At 32.6% G+C, this 22,638-nt stretch overlaps 1 protein-coding gene across 1 annotated transcript in view; it reads right to left on the minus strand.

The window, feature by feature from the left end:
• LOC137924152 (lysosomal proton-coupled steroid conjugate and bile acid symporter SLC46A3-like) overlaps positions 1 to 22,638 on the minus strand; it is a 40,031-nt gene that overhangs the window by 2,800 nt on the left and 14,593 nt on the right. The window contains exons 2-5 of the mRNA XM_068767505.1: positions 8,835 to 9,726; positions 3,920 to 4,079; positions 994 to 1,095; positions 276 to 413 (exon numbers count right to left, since the gene is read on the minus strand). Coding sequence (XP_068623606.1) covers positions 276 to 413; positions 994 to 1,095; positions 3,920 to 4,079; positions 8,835 to 9,716 — 1,282 coding nt within the window. The 5' untranslated portion in view covers positions 9,717 to 9,726. The remainder of the gene's footprint in view (positions 1 to 275; positions 414 to 993; positions 1,096 to 3,919; positions 4,080 to 8,834; positions 9,727 to 22,638) is intronic.

The following is a 22,638-nucleotide window of genomic DNA, read 5'->3' on the forward strand; positions in this document are numbered from 1 at the left end:
AGAAAATTTTTTTAAGGATTTTATATATAATATCAGCGTAAAATTGTGTTTTATTTTAAATACATCTCTAACAATATATTTATCCTAAATTTGGGATAGAAAGCGTTTTGAAAAATATTCCATGAAGTATGATTTGTCTTCAATTTAATGGTACTGATTCATGTTGCCAGCGCGTATTTTAAAATTTTAATAAGGTTTATATTGATTTATAAATATAGAAAAAATATGAATTGTTGTAAATGACAAATTAAAGATAATAGTACTGGTGTACCAACCTATATATATATGCCAGGTCTTTGTTGCGAAAGCGTACATAAAACCTGATAAAATTTTACTCGTGCACGAAATAACGCCGATAATAGCGTCATCAAACTTTAGGATATGACTAAATACTCCCACGGAGAATAGTGTACCTGAAATGAAAATGGAAATGAAAATGTTAAGTTTTATAATTTGAAAAAAAAACGTAATTCGGTGGCCTTGGTGAAAAAAATATACTAAACTATAACATAAGCATTAATTTCTTATTTATACTTAAATTAATTGTAATTTTTTTTGTAATCACTGTGAAGAATTATTTACCATGAAATAATACCTAAATATTTCTTTTGAGTTGCATTTCAAGTGGCATTTGCAGATTCTTCGGATTCGAGGGTACAAGAAGCAGAAGGCGCTTAGCCTAAAACTTATTTTAAGGTTGTTCAGGCTGTTTCATACTATAATTTCACAATTCAGAGGCCACCGAGCTCTTAAATTGTCTAGGCGACCGTTCTCTGGACTGACTGAGCTCAAAGGCCACGAGGACACGAGGCCCAAGGAGACCTTCACTATTTAAGTATAGTATTCGCGTCTACCACTCCTAAAGATAAAAGAACTATACAAAGAATTATCTTATTTATTTTGTAATAATATTATAAATAAAAAAATCAACTTTTACTGGTTTCAAAACACAAGGGATTTATTATATTGTAATAAAATAAATGTATATATTACCGACTAACGACGTACACATGGCGTACGTTGAAAACATGCTGAAATCCACTTCGTTCCAATTAAAACGATATCTTGTGAAAAGATACATAACCGACATCTCGCCTGAAAAAAAAGAATATAGTGATTTAAATAACATCTGTTACGAATCATTGATCACGGTCGATTTCAATACAATGCAATATTTTTCTCTTTTGTTTAGATTAAATTCAACTGACAATTTATAATAAAATATATTTTACTGTTTTAGGACAGCCAGATGCTCGGTCTAAATTGCTTTTCAATCGAAAACTGGCCGATAATACGATTCGCGAGCGTGTTTTAATCCGTTTTTTTTTTTAAAAAAAAACCTCCTACAAATTTATACACATATGACCATTTTTGACAGCTAACGTAAGTTGTTTATCGATGTAAAGATGTATGTAATTTTTTTAAATTAGTTGTGTTTAAACATTAATAATATGCCATATACCATTACGTGAAACTATATTATTGTTTTCATGTAAGGGTCACCACTAAGGCCTCGGTCGTCCTGCTTTTAGCTTGATGACTTTTATATGACTGTTTAGAATTTACAACGATGATAAAATGTAGGAAACCCCATAATTTTTGTCTTCATAGTTTCTATTAATTTTGGGATCAAATCGGTTTAAACTCTGATGAAGAGTGCGATTGCGTTCTCCCTTTAACAAATATTACTGTCAATATTTAGTTAGTAGGACTTACTTATAACAACTACTATTTTTATTACATGTGTAATTTATATATTCTCGATAACCTTTAGATGATTTATCAGACAAAGAAAAGATGATTGATATACAAACAGATACCGTTCTTGAAATCGCCCTAAAACATAGACTAAAGCAATATAACAGTAGACCAGGAAATAGAGGCACAATTATACTTACTTTTCGTCCAAAACTAAAATATTACCCATATACAGTGTTATTTACCTTTAGATAAATCGGACTCTACGGAATTCCTTGCGCACAAATATCGTGATTTGATTTTTACTACTTTTATTATATTATAAATAAATATAGATTATAAATAAATTAATAATAGTAAGACTTCTTTCATTTATTTATTCATTCATCCATGTCAGCTACTAGATGCCCATTACAAGGCATAAGTCTTCCTCAAAGGTCGTCAGTCACCAATCTTGCGCTACTCGCATCCATCCAACCAGCCATTTCCCGCGATCTTCATTACGTTGTCGGTGTACCAAATGGAGACCTAGCCTCGCCGCGTCTCAAGCCTCATTACATTTATGTACTAAATTATCAAAGTTATGTACTAAAAATCAAGGAACTTTTAAGTTAATATATACTACTGTATAATACTATATAACAATACAATTAAAATTGAACCCATTTAATTCATTAATGGTCAAAAACTGCTCTACTGATTACAGAATTAACAAAGGTTTAATTTTTAACTATCTGTTGAAGTTAGAATACTAAAAATCATAGTTTATTTCTATAATTTGTTTTTATAAATCAATAATAAAATATTTTTACATATATTTTAATCATAAAAAAAACATTAATAATTTTCATTCTTATCATTACGACGTGTATAATGTTAAAAAAACCACGTGTTAGTGTAAACCTGCATATAATGTTAAGTATGTCTAGTAATTTTAAGAAATGTATATATTGTTTTCATATCCGTAGGCTCTAATCCTTACTAATAATTAGATACAAGAAATTTACTTACTAATAATTAGATACAATGAAATAGGCTACTGGATAAGTGCGGTATTCATTAGGAACCAGGAGATCACGTTGCGAAATCACGTCAACAGATAAATCTTATCGTGCGCTTCATTGATGATACATGATTATATAGCAGTGATACTATAGTTTATCTCTACGAATATAAAAGTTTTATAATCATATTTTTTTTTAATATAAATAACTATAATTGCTATTTATTTTCTGTAATGTATTTTTATTACCTTTACGTATGCTCTGGGTTCAAAAATGTTGAAAAACGAGTTGTATGTTGATATCAAATTTAACTTCGAGATATATTTAAATTGTAAGATAAAAAGAAGGAATTCAAGAAAAATAAAATGTCGAATATAAGATGTCGCAACGTGTTTTATATCACCCATATTTACGTAAATATTCCTAGCAGTATTCAAAGTGTCTCACATTAGAAATTCATGTTTAAATAAATAAATATTAAAACTAAGCAATGCATAAAGATATTTGTAAATTAATGTAAATATAATTTTGTAAAAGGAATGTAATTTTAAAGGCAACGTTTTACAGTGGTGTTTTATCTATACACACGTTATTTCCATGACAATGCAATGATTAAATTTTCAGCTATGGTTACAAAGTCTATTCAATTTTTTTATAGCGCAAAACGTAAAAACTGGCGTTTACATTGATTGATTGTGAATAAAACGCTGTCTGTTACAAATTCGTGCTGCCGGGATTTTTGAAATAAAGTCTGAGACTCAAGAACATCATTACGTCAGCGAATAGACGTCGACTGTAAGATATAGGCAGAAGATCGCCTGAATGGCCGGTCTTGCACTGCCTGTATTCAGTAACTTCCTATCTAGGCCGATTTCGATTGTGGTCGGCACTCGAGAAACTCATTCAAAACGGCAGTTGCACTAGCAATATACCCCGCCCACCGCCACTACAGACTAGCAATTCTTTCAGATTTGAAAGTAACTTTGATTCTCTATGGATCTCCTTATTGATTCGGTCTCACAGTAAAGCTCCGAGAATACCCATCTCTACTACTCTCTTGTTGACTTTGAGTCTTCTTATAAGACTTATCCTATCTTAACAACATACGCCCTATTAACCTTTATACTGTATATCGGAAATAAACGTCGGAATGTAAACCGGATAGATAGAAAAAAAACAAGGCAATTCCAACTAAGTTAAAGTATAATGTTACTTACCATAGATAGGTCCGATGACCACACAGAGAACGACAACCAGCATGATCACCCTTAATCTGCGGTTGTTAGGACCTTTTTTGAAAGCCACCATCAACGTGTCTTTCACATAGCGAACATCGAAGAAGTCCTTTAGCCACTCACAGCAGTTGCTCGATGGTTTCTAAAAACATGTATTGATTCAAACATTTAACGACTTTCTAATACAATATTGTCGTATCCGGTATACAATATTGTTAAACGGTTAGCTAAAAATGTTAATAACAGGATAGAATTTTCGAATTAGTTATTCAACAAATTTAATTACATATTACATTCAACAAATATTTTTATTTCATAACATGTGTGCTATTTATTTAAAGAGATTGAAATTTTTTTACGTTATGAAATATATATTGTTAAATAATATATTGTGATTTTCTTATATCATGTGTACTACGTAGTTAAGAGTGCATATTAGAATCATCATTAATTTTTGTAAAATAAAATGATACTGTTTCCTTTTGTTTTTCCCCTATATATGTCCACTGCAAGGCCATAATCGTACCCATTATGATACGCAGAGGACGTTGCTTCATAATTTCTGGATATATGTTATTGTAAATAGTGGCAATCCTATATAATTAATGCACAATAATATGAATTATGTAAGATTGTATCCCGGAAATCGAGCCCGCGACTTCTACCACCGGGCTAACACTACTCGACTATATGGTTCTATGTCATAAGATACTTTTTGCATATATTTTACATTAATACGAAGTTAGTAAATTTCGGAATTTAATCTACATATTCTATACGTAATAAATAGATTCAATAAACTGATACGTAATATTTTCGTAACAGGACCATAATATATCTAATATGGTAAAGATTTATTTAACCAACCAAAGCAACAGTTCATCAAGATACGAATAAAAATATTTAACTAACAAAGTTTTAAAAAGATAAACATTCTCCTCCAGTCTAATTTTCAGGTAATAATTTATCAGTTACCTCATTTCAGGCTAGATTTTATGATGACTTAAGTATTTAAAAAATGTATTAAAGGTAACAAATGTAATGAACAGTTGTTACAGTTCGATAGAATATTTAATATGATGTATGTAGATTCATCAAGTTGTGAAAAAAAAATTAAAAATTACCATTAACAAATAAACAAGTTAGGTTGAACTGCAGTGTATATATTCGATAATTGACCTACAACAATTGACTTAGATCGTGCTTACGAATCTATATCACATATCGCCAGCTATTTAGTATATAGATAATATAGGTTGAATTCGATATCATAATGCTCTGAAGCTACTATTATCATATTTAACAATTTGGAACAACAATATCATCATTCTTAAGTGCTCTTTATTACTGACATTTAAAATTACAAGATTTCACAACCTGTTGACATATTTTACCGACTCCAACGAAGGTCTTTCTTAATATCAGTTTATATAATTGTTAATAGTAAACATGCAGTTTATAATAAACAAATCCAGTTTTGTTTACTATGGACGCATTATGAAACCGGAAATTTCGTAAGAAAAAAATCGATAGGAATCAATATGCTTTCCCTTTTTTTTTTTAAAAAAACACAGGGTGCGTAAAGTAATAAAAACATAAACAAATACCAATAACTTTGTCCTTGAGTATCTTCGATCGCATCGTTTCGACTGCTGTTTTTATAAAAACATATTTACGCCTCGAATAAATTATAATATTATATATTGCGTTGCGATTATGGCACATATCCCCATAGATATCTTTGGAGGAAGCCTATGGGCTATAACAACAACAACGACGTTTTTCTAACCAGGTCGCTTCCAACTTCCAACAATCTTTGCGGAAGCTTATGTCGAACAGTGGATGTCCTACGGCTGAGATAAAGTTGATAATGACAATTGGCTGATTTTTATGTGTTTAGTTTGTGATTTACAATTTCAAATCTATTTATAACATTAATCCAAATTCAGCGTTGATCAATATATTGCGTAGTTAATAATTAATATTAATAAAAACAAATTTCTTTTGTAATATCTTGAGAATATACTAGAATCGAGGACCTCTCCAGCAATCGAGTGTAACACGAATCTGGGTCAAGTTGACGGACTTTTTGTATTGTTATGCTCTGGTGGCCTGATTTAGTCATTGAACTTGAAATCTATTACATAACTAACGAGATCTATCGAATTTATAACAAATGGTTACGTTTTTTTATTAACTATACAATATTATGTAATTAGTTAGATTTGACGGCAAACTTTTAAGGTCGTACGCTGTTTTTATTACACGAAGAAGATATATAATTGATGGGCACGTAAAAGTGTTTAAATAGAGTTTAAACTAGGTAATATACTGATTGTTGTTATTTTTGATGAGGATCAGGAATGTTAACAAGGTGCATTTAATTTGAAATCACACGACTACATATAATCCTATTATTTTTTAAAATGTATTTACTGATCACTAAATTAATAACTTAGGTATTTACTTATGTAAACTTATTAACTTAGAAATAAATAATTCTTAGCTTGAAGTGAAATTGAACGTGATTATTACTATAGAAAATGCAAATACATGTAAAATTTAAGTCTAGTGTCGAAGAATTAAGTGAAATTGATTACATAACTAATAACGTAGAGGGCCCTCTTAATTGCATGTTCTAGTATACTGGCAGTAATTTTTTTATAACAGGTTGTCAAATATCTCCCTTCCGCTTTTTTGCTCTTTATTCAATACTTTATAAAAAGTGTTACAGTGATCGGATTTAGTTCAAATATGCGCCGTTTTGTTCGATAATCTGTTTCCATCTAGACGGCAACTTCATAATACCTCCCTCGTAGAAGCCCCCCTCCTTATTTGCGAAGAACTCGGACAGCCACTTTTCACAAACCTCTTTTGAGTTCAACTTTACACCACCAAGGGCGTTCGCCATGGACAGGAACAGGTGGTAATCACTTGGCGCTATGTCCGGGCTATATGGTGGATGTGAAAAAACCTCCCATCCGAGCTCCCGTAGCTTCTGACGAGTCATCAACGAAGTGTGTGGTCTGGCGTTGTCTTGGTGGAACACTACACCCTTCCTGTTGGCCAATTCTGGACGCTTCTGGTCGATCGCCTGCTTCAAGCGGTCCAGTTGTTCGCAGTAGATGGTAGAATTAAGCTTCTGGCCATATGGTAGCAGCTCATAGTGGATGATTCCCTTCCAATCCCACCAAACACACAGCAAAACCTTCCTGGCCGTCAATCCCGGCTTGGCCACTGTTTGGGACGATTCACCGGCCTTCGATCACGACCGTTTTCGCTTGATATTGTCGTATGTGATCCATTTTTCGTCGCCAGTTACCATCCGCTTCACGAATGGGTCGAGTTCGTTCCGTTTCAGCAGCATATCGCAGGCGTTGATTCGGTCCAGAAGGTTTTTTTGCGTCAAATCATGCGGCACCCAAACATCAAGCTTTTTTTTGTATCCAGCCTTCTGCAGATGGTTTAATAATGGTTTGGTGATTAACTCCCATCTCCTGGGCGATGTCACGAGATGCCACATGCCGGTCTAACTCGATGTAGTCCATGATTTGATCGGTATTTGTCGTCACAGGTCTTCCGCCGGCCGGCTTATCCATGGTGTCGTTTTCGCCGGCTCTGAATCGTCGAAACCATTCCTCCGCGGTTCGAAGTAATAGAGTACCATCCCCTAAAACACCATTAATCTCACGGAACGTTTCTCTAGCGGATTTGCCTTTAACGAAGGAAAACTTTAAAATAGCGCGAATTTCGGCGTTAGTGAACTCCATGTTTACACGTCTATAACTGTTGAACGCAATATCCAAACTAATCATGCATAGCGTCGTTTTGTAGATTATGTCAAGACCTTTCAAATTATGTATAGTATTGCCAGATACGAGCTCTGTAGCGCTTTGTACATAGCCGCGAAATTCAAAAGACAAAAAGGCGGAAGGGAGATATTTGACAATCTTGATCTAGAACAAGTAATGTTTGCGACACGATGGCCAATTACTGTTATTAATTATCAAGTGAAAGGACTTCGTAACGTAATAGCTTGACAAATTCAGTTATGACCCCGATTCGAGTAAAAAATTTAAATATATATATGTATTGTAATATTCCGAAATCACAAAGAAGGAGAGCAAAGCGTTAATTTACTTATCAACTATAATAAAATTAACATTTATTTATATTCTTACACCAGATCGCCAAGTAATATATTAAGTATTAAATTGGAAATGTCGCCATCTTTATCTAGATATAATGAGCATATAATTGCATTGTTATTTGTTTATTATCTGATCATTATGGAAATATTTTAAACTCAATTATATTAACATGTTCTGAACATAAAACTTGCACGATTTAACCCCCATTCGACTAAAGTCGTTAAATGCCATATGTTTATGATAACAGTGGTTGAGAAAATTATTCTAGTTTATAAAGTTATTTTTTTATATATTATTTATAAAATGATCTAAGGCAAATAAAAGACATTAAATGAAAAAGGAACAAAATGACGAACAAAGTAGTTTTTTTCTAAAAAGTTTCATTTTATTGTTTTGGAAGTATTAGTGTTAATAAAAAGAATCCTAAAATTATTTTATTTAAAGCAGACCGAAAAAAAATGTTATTTTCAGTATTATTCATAGTAAATATACAACAAATAAGTAGATGACGATATAGTAGGAAATATTTTTTTCAAGTTTTTTTCGTACCCTTTTAATATTATTTCTCTTGAATGATATTTACTTGTCACATTTATAACGTCACTTACATTTATTAATTTATCTCTGTATCGCCCAAATAGTTAAAAGGTTAATAATATTTTAAGCATTAAGTTCGACAATAAATTTATACAAGAATTGTATAGATAAATAAATAAAGAAAGGATGAAAGCAGCGAAAATACTTACAACGGATATGTCATTTCGTTTCATTTCCTTAATTCTGAAGAATCCATAGAAGAAGCTCAAGACATATAACGTCGCGCTCAAAGAAAAAACGCCGTATAAACCTATTTTTCTGACCAAAATTCCACTAAGCGCAGCGCCTACAGGCACTCCTAAAGAATAGAAAAGGTTGACAATTCCGATTCGTAATGTTCTTTGTTCCTCCGTCGTAACATCGGCAATGTAACTGAAGATTCCCATAAACATAGTGAACCAACCGCCGGTAAGCGCTGGAAAGATTGCTTCAGTAACTGCTGCTACTTCTACGGGCAATTCATAGAAGAAGTACGTATTTACAATAAGTCCTATGCTGGTTAAAAATTCTCCAACTATAGGCAATAGCATGCAAAATTTTCTTTGACCAACTCTGTCACTATAAGCTCCGAGAAAAATTAAGATTCCGCAAGGCAAGAACGATTGTAGTACAGTTTTCCATCCAGCTACTGATGCGACGAGAGTTTGAACCGCTTCCTCTTCCATTGTATAATTTGCTGTTTGTCTTTTTGTCAGTGCATCACAAACATGATGTTCAAAACCTAAATTGACACGACAGGCCTTTTCTAAGTATAGATTCTGTGTAGCCAATGCTGACAATACCGATGGCATAACATAACATGCTAGAATTGGTTCAACTGTGATCAATGAAAGCATGTGCCTGGCCTTTTGGAATAAATTTAATTCTTCCCAATTATCTTCGGTCATTTTGTTCGTTTTTGTTTCAAGATTTACTTTTTCCTTCGTCCCTTTTTTAATACTGTTTCTAATGTAGCTATTACTGTTATTGTTAACCGACTTTTCCACGGTTTTAACATTTTCTTTTTCGATTTTTCTATCATCGATCGCCATGACTAGGTATCTGAAACGAGAAGAATATAAGTTAATCGAAATTATAACTATTTTACCTTCAAATTTCATATTTATTAAATTATTATTATACTACGACGATGACATAAACATTTACAATACATGTATATTTTCTTTGTAATGTCACAGAGACGGAGTAGAGATACGAGCCTTAACGCTTTTTATAAATGCGAGGCATGGAGATTTCTTCTTCCTTCAGGTCGTGAAAAAATGTTTTTTACTATGTATGGAACCAGTAAGCCAACTCTGCTTAATACGTCGTATATAGCCTAAAGTACTATAAAGAGTTGCATGGGATCTTTATTATAAGAGCTAAAGACTAAAAGAAAAGTTTTGTCAAAAGTATTCTTATAGTACATAGTAGAAATACATGTGATCGACGCAAAAATTCTTTATCACACTCTCTTGGGGAATTGTGAACTTTATCACAATATAATTCCCTCCGATATCTTTTAATTACCGTGTAAAAAATTTATGTAGTTTATTTAAAGAAAATCTTGTAAAAATTTCTATTACATTTTAAGGTTATATTGGTTATATTTGTGCATTGTGAAGCTTAGAAATGAATCATCTATTCCATTTACATTTTTTCTGTAGAAGTAGGTGCTGTTAGCCCTAAGGCTTTTATAGCATCATCTGAACTGAGTTCACGGAGCGGAAGGGCCCGTGAACTTAAAATGAATTATCTACTAATTTAATACGGACGTGGTAAAAGTAACCATAAATAAATAAAAACCGAATTGTAGTCTCTAAGAGCAGAGCAAGATCAAACTAATTCTATTTTTATCAAATTATAATCTTTAGGCATTCATCTTAAGGCATATACAAGTGGTCACTGCAAATGATGAAATGTGGATAGTAATTTAAATAAATTCGTGTAATGAGGAACATTTTTCTTCTATTTATCATATTTTAAAATTACTTGAATTGTGATTTTATAAATCCAAACAGTCAATTTATAAATTTTGGTCATACAACGTCATACGTATTTACCTCATTAAAGGTTTCTTTCCACGTTCTGTCTGTCTACATGTTCTTATTACTTTTTATTAGTAAATGTGCTAATGTTGCTAATACCGGACGCTGTAATCAACTCATGATTACTGCGTTCTCGTTGTAATCGTTGCCGTCAGTTAGGCGGAATCCGCTTTACGTCGTCACAATAGTTTTATCATCTCCTATTGTTGGATTTGGTCAAGTCACGGAATAAAGGTGTGCCATTAATTTAACAACGTACAATAGCCTGGTTTTTATTTAGTTTGATTGTACACCTGTTCCGCCTTTACAGATAAGTCACGTAATTCTCTATTAGTCTGAACTGTTATATCTTGAAAAACAAAATGACAATCCCGTTCGAAGTACTTTTTGCAATAGCACAATAATTATTTTTTTTTTCCTATAAAAAATATAAATTAATAAACAGATGTAAATTATGTACAAATGTAACGGTTTATAGCAGAAAAATAAATTTTAGTTCGGAAATAATTTCATTAACTCCATGTATACGCAATAATGTATATATACAGTACAGACTTTTCATCACTTACACGGACACTGTTCTCGATTCGAATCCAAAATACGTAATCTCGTGACCTTATGTGAAAACCTTAATATACCTCCGTTCAACTTACCGGACCTCCTCAAGAAAAAATCTACGGCAGAATCTTTTGATGTGTTGGCCCGGCACATTGTCCTAAATCTCAAGGCATTTAACGATCTGTAGCGCTTGGGCAGAGACTTCAAATAAAATAATGTACCAATTAATGTGTAATTTAGTAAAACTTCCAAATTGTATTGTTTATATGTATAAATTTTAGGTGTATGTGTACGTAAAAAAAATATAAATAATGAGAAAACGCTGTCGTGACTTGCAGCCGGAAGAAGAAAGATTTGTACCAAATAGCGGCAACCCTCTCTCAACTGCCTACGTTTAGTCAAAGCGAAGAAAAATATTGTAAAAAAAAACACTAGAGATATAAATTAGAATTAATAAAAAAGTATATTAGCATGTCGGATATATTGTCTTTAACTACTCTTTATACATAAGATTCTCATTAGACACATTAGATTCATAACAATAAATATCTAGGGAATAGTTCAATGCGAATCATTTCCTAAGTGCCAAATCATAAGCCGTTGGATTAGAAGACACGGCGTAGGCCAGTCCCCCACTAGATCGACTTTCAAATTTTTTTTTCATTTCATTCATTCATTCATTCAAAAAAAGTTGCTGAATGCGAGCAGCGCAAGACAGGTCATCGTAGCGATCTTTGGAGGAGTCCCATTCCTTGCAGAGGGCAGAGTCTATGGCCGATATGATTATGATACCAGGTACAACACGTCTTTATATTTATTGCGCTGAGTAAAAAAAATATTTTCTGATTAAAATTAACTATTACTCTTTTGAAAATTTATTTTATTTTTAAATAAATTAATGTTGTTTATTAATACACTCTGTGTTAAAAAATAAACGTAAAATTCATCCTGCGAACATACGAAAAAATGTAATTGTATAATTTAAATGAATTAGTTATACGTATACATGATTCTGTGTACAAAGCGCATCTACGGATGTATGGTTGACGCGATGAGCCGTTTTTTGTGGACATCTTAACAATTCAGGTACACAAAAACGATTTAGCAATGTCATTGCATAGGCCTTGTACATCGTTCCCAGCCAAGGTTAATTTGACCATGGTACATGTTCCGGAACTGTTTCAACTACATCCTCTTGCGGAAAATGATGGTTAAACATTACTTACTCCCTTCATGTTTAATTTTATCATTAAAGTACAGGCATTTTTTTTCTTCCTAAAATCAATACCTTAAATTTCGTCTTTTGATAGTTAAAATATGCTTCATGAATCGAAACGTACGTACACATTTATGTATAATAAAGTTCCACAAGATATCTAAAACCTTTCTGTTCTTAATTTGGAAAAACTAAAAGTTTATTATTAAACATATATTGAAACATTGAAGAGTTTTTATTGGATGGAAATGTGAGGAACTCTGTTTGTTGACTCATTTATATGGTTGATATTATAACGTATACGTCAACCATTGTTATTTTTTTTTCAAAAAATTACTGTTAAATTTCTTGCTGGTTCTTTTCAGTGGATTAGCATTCCGAGTCGTTGGTATTTTACTACTGTTATATTAAAGTTAATGTTAATATAATTGTCTATTCAAAAGTGCGTATAAATGCCTACTTGAATAATGATATTATTTATCTGAACTTGAATATATTTGAAATACTATCTGCTGTGGCTGATATCGTAGTCTTACATTTGTCAGATTTTATTGGCAATAAATACTGCGATAGAATTAATAAATGAAAAAACAAGATTCAGATTGACCACTTTCTACATTGATTTAATGTTTAGGTAAACAAGGATTAATAACAAAAACAAATTTTCTGTTTGATTCGTGGGAAGATTTTAATCTTGGATTACAGGATTTAAAACACTTCACTATGAAAATGTAGTAATAACCTGATTAAATTATTTTTCGACATATAGTTCTCTACCACATTTTTTTACGGTTTTAATGACATCAAATGTTTGGTTGCTAAGTTATTAACTCTGTGGTTTTTATAGGAATATAAAAATGTTTTTTTTACTGTTTCCTTCGCAAACTTTTATTTTTTTCTCTCCGCAAGGTTATCAAAACTTAAACTGAACCGATGTGTTCGACCCGTTCACGAGTTATTCTCGTACCGACATATTAGACGATTCTTTTAGTTTATATCAGTCATGAATTCTATAAAATTTTAAATATAAATTTCTTCCGATACCGGTTTTGAAAACTTTTTGATTTATGGTTGTATTTTCAGCCAATTTATTTGATTGCATCCTACCTCATCGCAACGGGAGTTTCGCTCACATATTCATTCTCTACTTGGTCAAGGAAATAAACTCATTAACTGTGTCTGTGTTTCCTGGCTAAGTCACGGTGAACAAGTGTTTTTAAACCAGATATATATTTGGTTACGTTTATCGGATCTTCACTTATTATCAGATTTAAACCGCGATATATAAACGTGTTTAAAATTACTGCATAAATTCTACTTTTTAAATAATAGGTACACATAAATGTCCGATGCTTCGAGATTTGAAAAAAATAATATATAATCTATCTATCTACATACAGAGATGTTTCCATCTATGTGTTGATTCATCATGATATCTCTGGATCTTACTGACTTCAAATTTGGTAGGAATATTCCTTTCGCTGAAAAATGTCAACTAAGGGTAAACATTCGAAATTACATTCGTAAGGAATGACAGGAGATTTTTCTTTTAAAAAGTCATATTTTCAAACAATATCTTATTGGTATAAAACTTGGCCGAAATATTTTTTTTGGTAAAGCAAAAATAACAAAAATAGAATTAATGAAATAACACCCATAAAAAGGAATGCTGACTACACGAAGCGGTCCCCCAGCTAGTATAATATAAATCTAATTAACGGTAACAAAGACTTAATTTTAAAACGGTACTGCTTTTGCGTTATAATTGGCTGAATGTGGCATCTTCAATATCGTTTCAGCGGAACTTCATCTTTACAGTGGGAGGTCCACTACTTGATATAGGCCAAACTCATAGATTTCTTATCATGCATCTATTAGGTTAAAGCCATAGAGATCTACGGGAAATAACAGAATAGTCGAGTACTTTTTTGTGCACCTCGTTCCGTTGGTCATTTTAGGATGGACGTAATTAGCATTAGAGTCTTATGTGTGTAGGTATTGCGGTAATTGAAAACGAGATTGCCAAGGTGAATGCGTCAATCTCATTGACGAAGTTGCCAAAGGCAAACGTAGTCTTTTTCCAATTCTACAGTTCCGTGTTATCAAAGATAAGTAGTAGTAGTAGTAGTAGTATAAGGAAATTAATATTTTAATATGTTTACCTTTAATATGTTAAAAATTCCTTTTTTTCCCTTTATATGCGAAATATTTGATCTCTGTCTCGCCTAATCTTAAGCGATGACAAGGTCCACGATAATACATGCTAGTCTGAAAAATCCTATTCACTTTAGTCTCGTCGACTCCTAAGTTATAATTGGCTGGAAACAATGACGCCGTTAGCTTGTTCCACTCCTTGGCTGTTCGCATTATAAAAGTATTAGCAAAACTTGCAAGTGGAAGTGATTTGAATCATTTACGGATTACGTCTTATTGTCCGATGTATAAACGACCACGACATATTCAAATTCAAGAAACATAATATTTTTTTTGTAGATGTAAACATTATATTCCAATGCATTTGTGAACTCTTTCGACTTATGCAATCCCTGCCTGCACTTTACTACAACTGGATAGGTTTAGGCAATAATTCTCAGTCATTTCATCGTCTTTAACAAAATTAAAAAAATTTCGTCTTAGTGGCACCAATATTACGATTTCAGTATTTACCAAGCTTTCAAGTCCAACCTTTAGAAAGATTAGTAAAACTAATAGGCAGACGCATTCCAGAGTTATTAATCCTTAAATTTGTTCAGTACTTTATAAATGCAGGTTAGGCAATAACATAAAAACAAACGGATCGAAGCATATCGAGTTTATGTAGCAGTATACATTTATTTTTAATAATTCGCAATGTGATACGTTTGTTTTTTATAAGTGTTAACTAAACTAATGTATTATACAGAAGAATAAACATGTTAATAATTGTTACTAAAATAAGTGTTAAAATTACATAAAGTAAGCAAGCCTGCTTGTAATATAAATGAATTTTTAAAAATACCACCTGAAGACTATCAACCCATTGTAAAGCATAAAGTAGTAAAAAAAATATACGGCAAGTAACATTTACGAATCGTATATTTTTATATAATATAAAGTTAAAATAATAAAAAAATGTCTTGTAAATTTAAAGTTTTTCTTCAAGTACCATTTGAATATATATTTTAGATATTCTTCTAACAGACCTGACATTATATTAAAACTTACTCAAAAATTAACGAAATATACTTTATCATTATTTGATAAAGAAGCACGTATCAGTATAGTGTTGTTTATAAATTTTACATCTTATCGAAATATTGATTAAGTATAAAAGCTTTAAGGGGTGAATGTAAACCTCCTTTTCTATCAAATAATATGTGGTAAGCTCTATCCAAAAATCAATGGTTCAAATAATATATAAAGTTATGATAATATATTGGAACAAATTAGTCAAAACTCGAATTACTACATGTTAAAATTAATTACGGTTTAATATCTGTTCCATTTGTCATTGGAATTAGCCAATCGCACTCTAATTGGGTTTCAAATTTATCATTTTATACATGAAGATTCGAGATAGGCAGAAAACTTTTAAATATATTAGAAAAATTTGTTATGTATTCACCATTTCAAAGCTTTTATACCTATATTTAACCACCCTGTAAAAATGTAAGTTTGTGTTCAGAGAACGGTCTTTAAGATACTTTAAAACGTTTACTGGGAATTATAAGTCCTGAAATTTTTAATTAAAATTGTGTAAGTGTCATAATGTTATTATTATTATTTGTAATGATTTTGTTATTAAAATAATGCTTATTTTTTATTGTAAAGTAATTTACGGTCTGAGTGATAAGGAGAATCATTAGAATATATATTTTTTTTATATTTAAATACAAAAACTATCAGCAAATAAATCGCAAAAACTGGTCTACAAAATATTGCATTAAAAATATAAAGACTTGGTCACAACCGTCAACAAGGCAGTTGTTCGTGTAAGATTTAATCGCTATATTTTTTACTGCGTATTGTTAAGTTTATACCCACTGCAAAGCATATGCTTCATCCAAATATCACCTCAATGACCGGTCTTGCTTTGCCCGCATCTAGCGAATTGACATTTGACATTTGATATATTAGATGTTGTGCTGCTTGCCAGTCTAGACTATGTACAGCTTCATCGAAATTGAGCCCGTAGAAACAGAGGTCCACAGACTAAAAATTTTACGCTGGGGATCGTACAAATTCGATCGTAAAATTTCACGTGTAGGTGTATAGTTTAGTGATTGGGGTGTAGAGTAAAGAGCACGAAGCGAGGACTACTCGGCGGTCGGGAAAGACACGGACGTCTCCAGACCGCCCTCGCTTGAACGCGGGTTAGGCGGACGCGGCCGCTGTGTCATGTGTAGGTGAGTAGTGCATGACATGTGCATCGAGACCGCCGGGGCTCGATGTGAGGCGTGTGTCCTGGCGTTGATACGGGGGAGCGGATATTATTTAAATTCCGCTTTAAGGGCGACGAGAAGGGCCGAGTGCTCCGCAATATAGAGTAAGCGCTTCGATGGACCGGAGGCTTTGCGGAGTTTTGCGGCGAGAATGCAGACGTCATCGAGGTCTACATTGGCTAGTTATTGTGCGAGGGCTTTGAGTTCCTCGGCAGGCGAAGAGGACCCGGTTTGGGGTTTGGATGGTTTCGGTTGCTCGTGAGCAACTGATGGGGCGGTAGAGAGGGTGGCGGGCTTGCCTCTCGGGTAGAGTGGCTTCGCCCAGGCTGAAGTGGCTGGGGGCTGAGGAGAGAGAAGAGGTTTCGAAGCGGGCTTCGAAATATTCTCCGCGGGAGCTGGGGAAGTTGGTCGGGCGGCGGCTTTGGGAGGGCGAGAGGTCGACGGGAGGCCTGCGCGGCGTTTTTTAGGCGCCTTAAGACAGCCCCTGTAATTGGCGGGGTGGTCTCCGGTCTTACAGAGGACACACGCGTGTGGTCACAGAAAATCGCGGAAGAGGGGCAGTTTGCAGTCCCGTGATCCCCTAGGCACTTGACGCACCGAGGGCCGGAGAAGCAGTTGCGGGCTGCGTGGCCTTACAGCTGACATCTGTGGCACTAGCCGACGATGTCTCTGCGGCGAGGGGCCTCGAATGAGACCCCTAAAAGATAGCAGACCTCTTTGAGGGCAAAGATTTTCTTTCCCTCCTCCCTCCCTCCCTCATAATCACCCATAAAATACCAAAAAAATATTCCTGGATGATATGATTTATGAAATGATTTATTTAGCCTGACTGAAATCTTATGACTAGCTTAATATTATGTGGGGTTTTTTAAAAAAAAAAATTCGCAACCAGTATAGCAGTCAATGCCAACGGATAAACACTGTTTGTTAATGACAAAAAAAAAACTATTTGAGAATGCATTTTATAATGTGTTGCCATCTAGGCGATGCATAAAGAATAAAACACGTCACTTCCATTGTTTTTAAATGAATTAATAATGTATTTTTTTATTATTCTCATAAGATTCGAGTTGGTGAACGGAAAGCGACTGAATCCGTTCTCTTAGTCGTCTCAAGTAGGCAAAACAAATGTTGTCCTCGTCACAGTTATTTGGTTGTCGCAAAATTGTGCAGCCTCGAATTGGCAGTCTATTATGGGAATTTAATTACATTTCCGCTAGTTATTTTTCCGTAGATTACTAAAAGAATTAATAGGTTTATAAAATAAAGAGAATTATTTAAAAGACACAGTCTATTCTAGCAATGTAATATGTTATGTGATGGCCTTAAATAAAAGTAATAATCAGATATATTTTTTGTATCTATTGTAACAGAATAAAAAGACGTTTTTTTAATCTGTTACAATAGATACAAAATTATGGTGAATAGGTTGAACATTGTTTAGTGTCAATGATAGTGGTCCTGTAATATTATAACAGCTAGCTTTTTTATATTAACTATAAATTAAATTATAATTATAAACAAACTTTGTTCATCGCTATCCAAGGTTAACAAGTGTTTTTATCATAGTAATTCAATATAATAAAGTAGTGAAATATTGAAGATTTCAAAACTAAACTTCGCGTGAAAAAAATTATGATAGTCTAGTGCAAATAAAAAAAATTGAATATTATTTTATATTAATATAAATTTTTTTAAAAAAACAGGCTATTCGTTATTGACAATTATATTTAGATCGATGTACTTATTTTCGACATACAATAAACCTTAAATAAGAACAGACAAAATAAACAAAACTAATTCAACAACAATGAATGTAACATATGGTTGACCTATTCACACACATTTTACTATTTATAAATACAAATACAACAACTAACTAAAGTGTCGTCTATGACTAATGTGGAAAGGTGTTTAATTTGCATACTTTAGCATATAAGCATATTATATCAATAGTAAACAAAAGCGGCTATGTTTATTTTAAAATCTGGTTTATTAGCTTTTGTATGTGACATATAACCTTGTATATGACAGTTATATTGTCGTTAAAGTTCGTCGTATGTAAATTATATTAAATCTCAACTCGCTTCGTGAAGAAATTGTCAAAACTCTGATGGGTATATGACACTTATCAAGCCCCGCTTGGCTAACATTATAAATATTATGTATGCAAAATGTAAATGCGAAAAATTAAATGTAAATGCAAAAGTTATAAAGAGCACGCGTTTCCTGTCTGTGGGACAATGCTTATAACAACGACAGAAGATAATAACAATATTAAAAAAAAAACTTTTGAATCTCTTATGAATCTTTTGATTGAAAAAAAAAAACAAGACCTTTAGATTCCTTATGCTTATTTTATATTCATTTACGATATTGTCAGTAAGTATACATTTCGTCAAAACTATTGGTATCTGTGCTTACGACTAGCCTATTTTGGACATGGCCGCTTCTTTAAGTGATTTTTTAGACTTGACCACTATAATTGTATGATGTTTATTTCTAATTTGCCTTGTTTCTCTAGAGCCGCGGTTATTTTTCCACTTTTTCATAACGTGAAATCTCGCAGCGGGCACGAAACAGATCTGCTGAGGGCACAATTCTTATTGGCCAACAAAACTCTAAAGCAGAAGTCAACAGCCCAACAACCCGAGGAGTTCTTTGGATGATGAGCTATGACTCCAGTTCCGTATGCAAATATCAATAATATACTTCTAATAAAGTAATAATAAATTATGCATTCTTTTGTACGTATATAATTTAAAGCAAATAAAGAAGCCAATAACATAAGAGAGGACTCCGTTTCGAAATACATTTTATTCTAGAGTTCTCTCTTGTCTCATCTAGTTTGAAGTACAAGTATAATTTTCCCCAAAAAAGTATCGGAAAGTGTGGCGTTATTTACTATCGGTGTTCGTAAAAACTTCTGATTTATATTTCATTGCGCCATTTTTAATGGTTTCATTAACATAGTAATAAATAAACAATCTACTGTCTCTTTAATTAAAATGCCGTAATAATTACGTAATAATGTTTTGCGGTTGATTTGATTTACTACCTAGAGAGCTGCTTAAAAGCTACAATATCTTTAAAAACAAATTAAACATCCTGTATGCGCACGAGCAATTTCTCAAAACAAGTTAGTGACGCCAAGTGTAAATATTATTACATAAGGCGAGCGAATTGCCTTCTATCTTTTAACGCGATTGATCAACAAACTATCCATGTAATTGCATAATAGTTTGACGCCAAATAACATTAAATGCAGGCTTAGGTGTCACTTCCAAAATAATCTACCAAATAGCGAAAGTGAAAGCTTATACTCTTGACTCCTAGTGCCATAACGAAAATTGGTTTGTCCTCTTTTATTCTCATTGTTATCAGCTGTATTAGCGTTCTTCAATAACTACTGTTTATGTTAATTATGTTATTAAACTTAAATATATATATATATATTTATTAATTCACAATGTCTGTTAGTATAAATATAAACTCATGCATTCGCGTGTTATATATTACATCAAAACAATAACTCCCTGAAGTTAAAGAAATATAGAAAACTTTTTACCGGTCTCAACATCTTCACAACTCTAGTTCGACATCATGCATTAAAACATTTGATTTTTAATCTGTTGTTATCATATAAACTATTGTTCGTCATACAACCAGCTCCTCTTACACAGAACACAAAGAATAGATGTTATGAAAACATTTTTTTTTCGTTGTGTTATTGTTTGGACAATACTTCCACCACAACACCGGTGCGTATCAGATATTAACATCATTATGTAAACAATCTGTCATTCAATGATCCATAAAGTAATTAGACAGAACATAACACAATTTATCTTTATATATCTTTATGTACATATGAGCTATTATGAGATGTTCTTAATTAATATCTACTCGTGGGGGACGCTATGAATAAACTTAATAATCCTGGACTATATAACAGCAACTATGTCCAACTTTGAGCAAAATGCCGACAAACTCGAAAAACTGTTCGCAAAAGTACGAAACATCTTTTCGTCCAATATTGCACAGTACCGCAATACGAAAGTCTACGATTTAAATTTATAATTGGAAATGGTCTGTCATTTCCGGCCTCATTGGCATTTTCATAGTCGCGCAACGAGCTTTATTTAAATGTTCTCAAGGGCAATTAGGATACAGCCTATTACGTTCTTAGGAGTAGTGGTCGCCTAGGGGTAGAAGGCCGAAACTTATGATCGTTGGTCGAAGGTTCGATTCCTGGGATACAGTCTGAGATAATTCTCATTATGTGTGTTAATTATTTTGTTTTGCCACTGCTCACAACTAAGTTTCCAGAATATGGGCAGCAGTGTCCTTTGTGTACCATAATATCTCACTACTATCGCCAACCCACCTGCCAAGCGTGACGAGGTATATGCCGCTAAAGATATCTTTGGGGAAGATTATGCCTTGCAGCAGGGTATAGGCTAAAACGACAACGAGTCATAGAGAAGGCAAAGCACGGAATTAAAAAAAAAAAAACAAATTAACAATGAAGAGATCCGTATACGAAAATTAATAACCGAAGTAACCCAGTGGATTTGCAAGTTATTGTGGTAATAGGAAGGTGATATAGCAAAACAAATGTAAATGAATAAATAATTTTCAGTGATCATTTGTGTGCATTTAAACTTATTTGTATAATTACTAAAGCAAAACCGCATTTTAAAACCGTCATACTATATTTGATAGCTTTATTTGATAAAAAAAAACTTCACATCCGGGTTCTTATAACTTCCAAACAAAATTCAACAAAAAACACTCATAACTCTGTAGTAACAGTTAGTTTATACTGAAATTATCATTGGGTTTCTCTAGTTACCGAATTCATTAGTGGTTATATAAATAACACGGTTTTTAGTTTGCTAGCAAAAACTTTTTCGACTGTACTTTTTTGGCGAATGAGGTTTTCAGCGAAATAAACATTTGCCATAATAATTAGTAACACATATATAATGCAGCAAATGTTTTTTACAGTCTCAAGCGAAGAGACGAAAAGGTCATGCGCCTGACAATGATTGAAACTTTGATTGCCTTTCAGTTTTAACGATGATTCTTAAAATATCCAAACTCAATGGCTTGAAATTCGCTAATTATATTTCAACATATACATTACAAAATAAATACGCATATCAATATCATTATTAAAGGTCCAAAAACCGCAAGTATTCAGATACTAATAACCTCGACAGACTTGGTACTGTCAAAAGTTATTTCCCTCTCGCAGTTCAAATAAAAAATTATAAATCAGACGTATTTCGCAATGATCACTTTATTTATACATCTTGTTAAGAACGATTACTTACAAAAATAAGTTATTTATTTTGTACATTGCTGGACTTTAGTAATATTTTATTTCAAAGCGTTTGTACACAATGTTTTTTTTTGTTTGATTACATCCTAATACACATTTTTGGCGGCAAACGTTTGATGTCAATCAGAAGCTAGTTAAAAGGCTAGAGGGTCGTACAATTTACTTTATGAGTATTCTAGTAAAATATATATATATGTAATTTACTCCTATTTTTCTCCATGAAAACCTTTCTCTTTGTCTCCATTCATTAATATATATTTATATAAATTATAATTATGATGATTATACACAGGTAAATAAATATATAGCTCTATGAAGGTATTAATTAGAGCTATGCTTGGGCCTTAATTTTCTGTAGTGGAAAGACCACAGTCCAGGAAGCAC

The sequence above is a fragment of the Battus philenor genome, unplaced genomic scaffold (assembly GCF_028537555.1).
Source record: "Battus philenor isolate CCGP_79_NKW_IND1 unplaced genomic scaffold, ilBatPhil1.0.hap1 SCAF_10, whole genome shotgun sequence".
Taxonomy (NCBI): Eukaryota; Metazoa; Arthropoda; class Insecta; order Lepidoptera; family Papilionidae; genus Battus; species Battus philenor.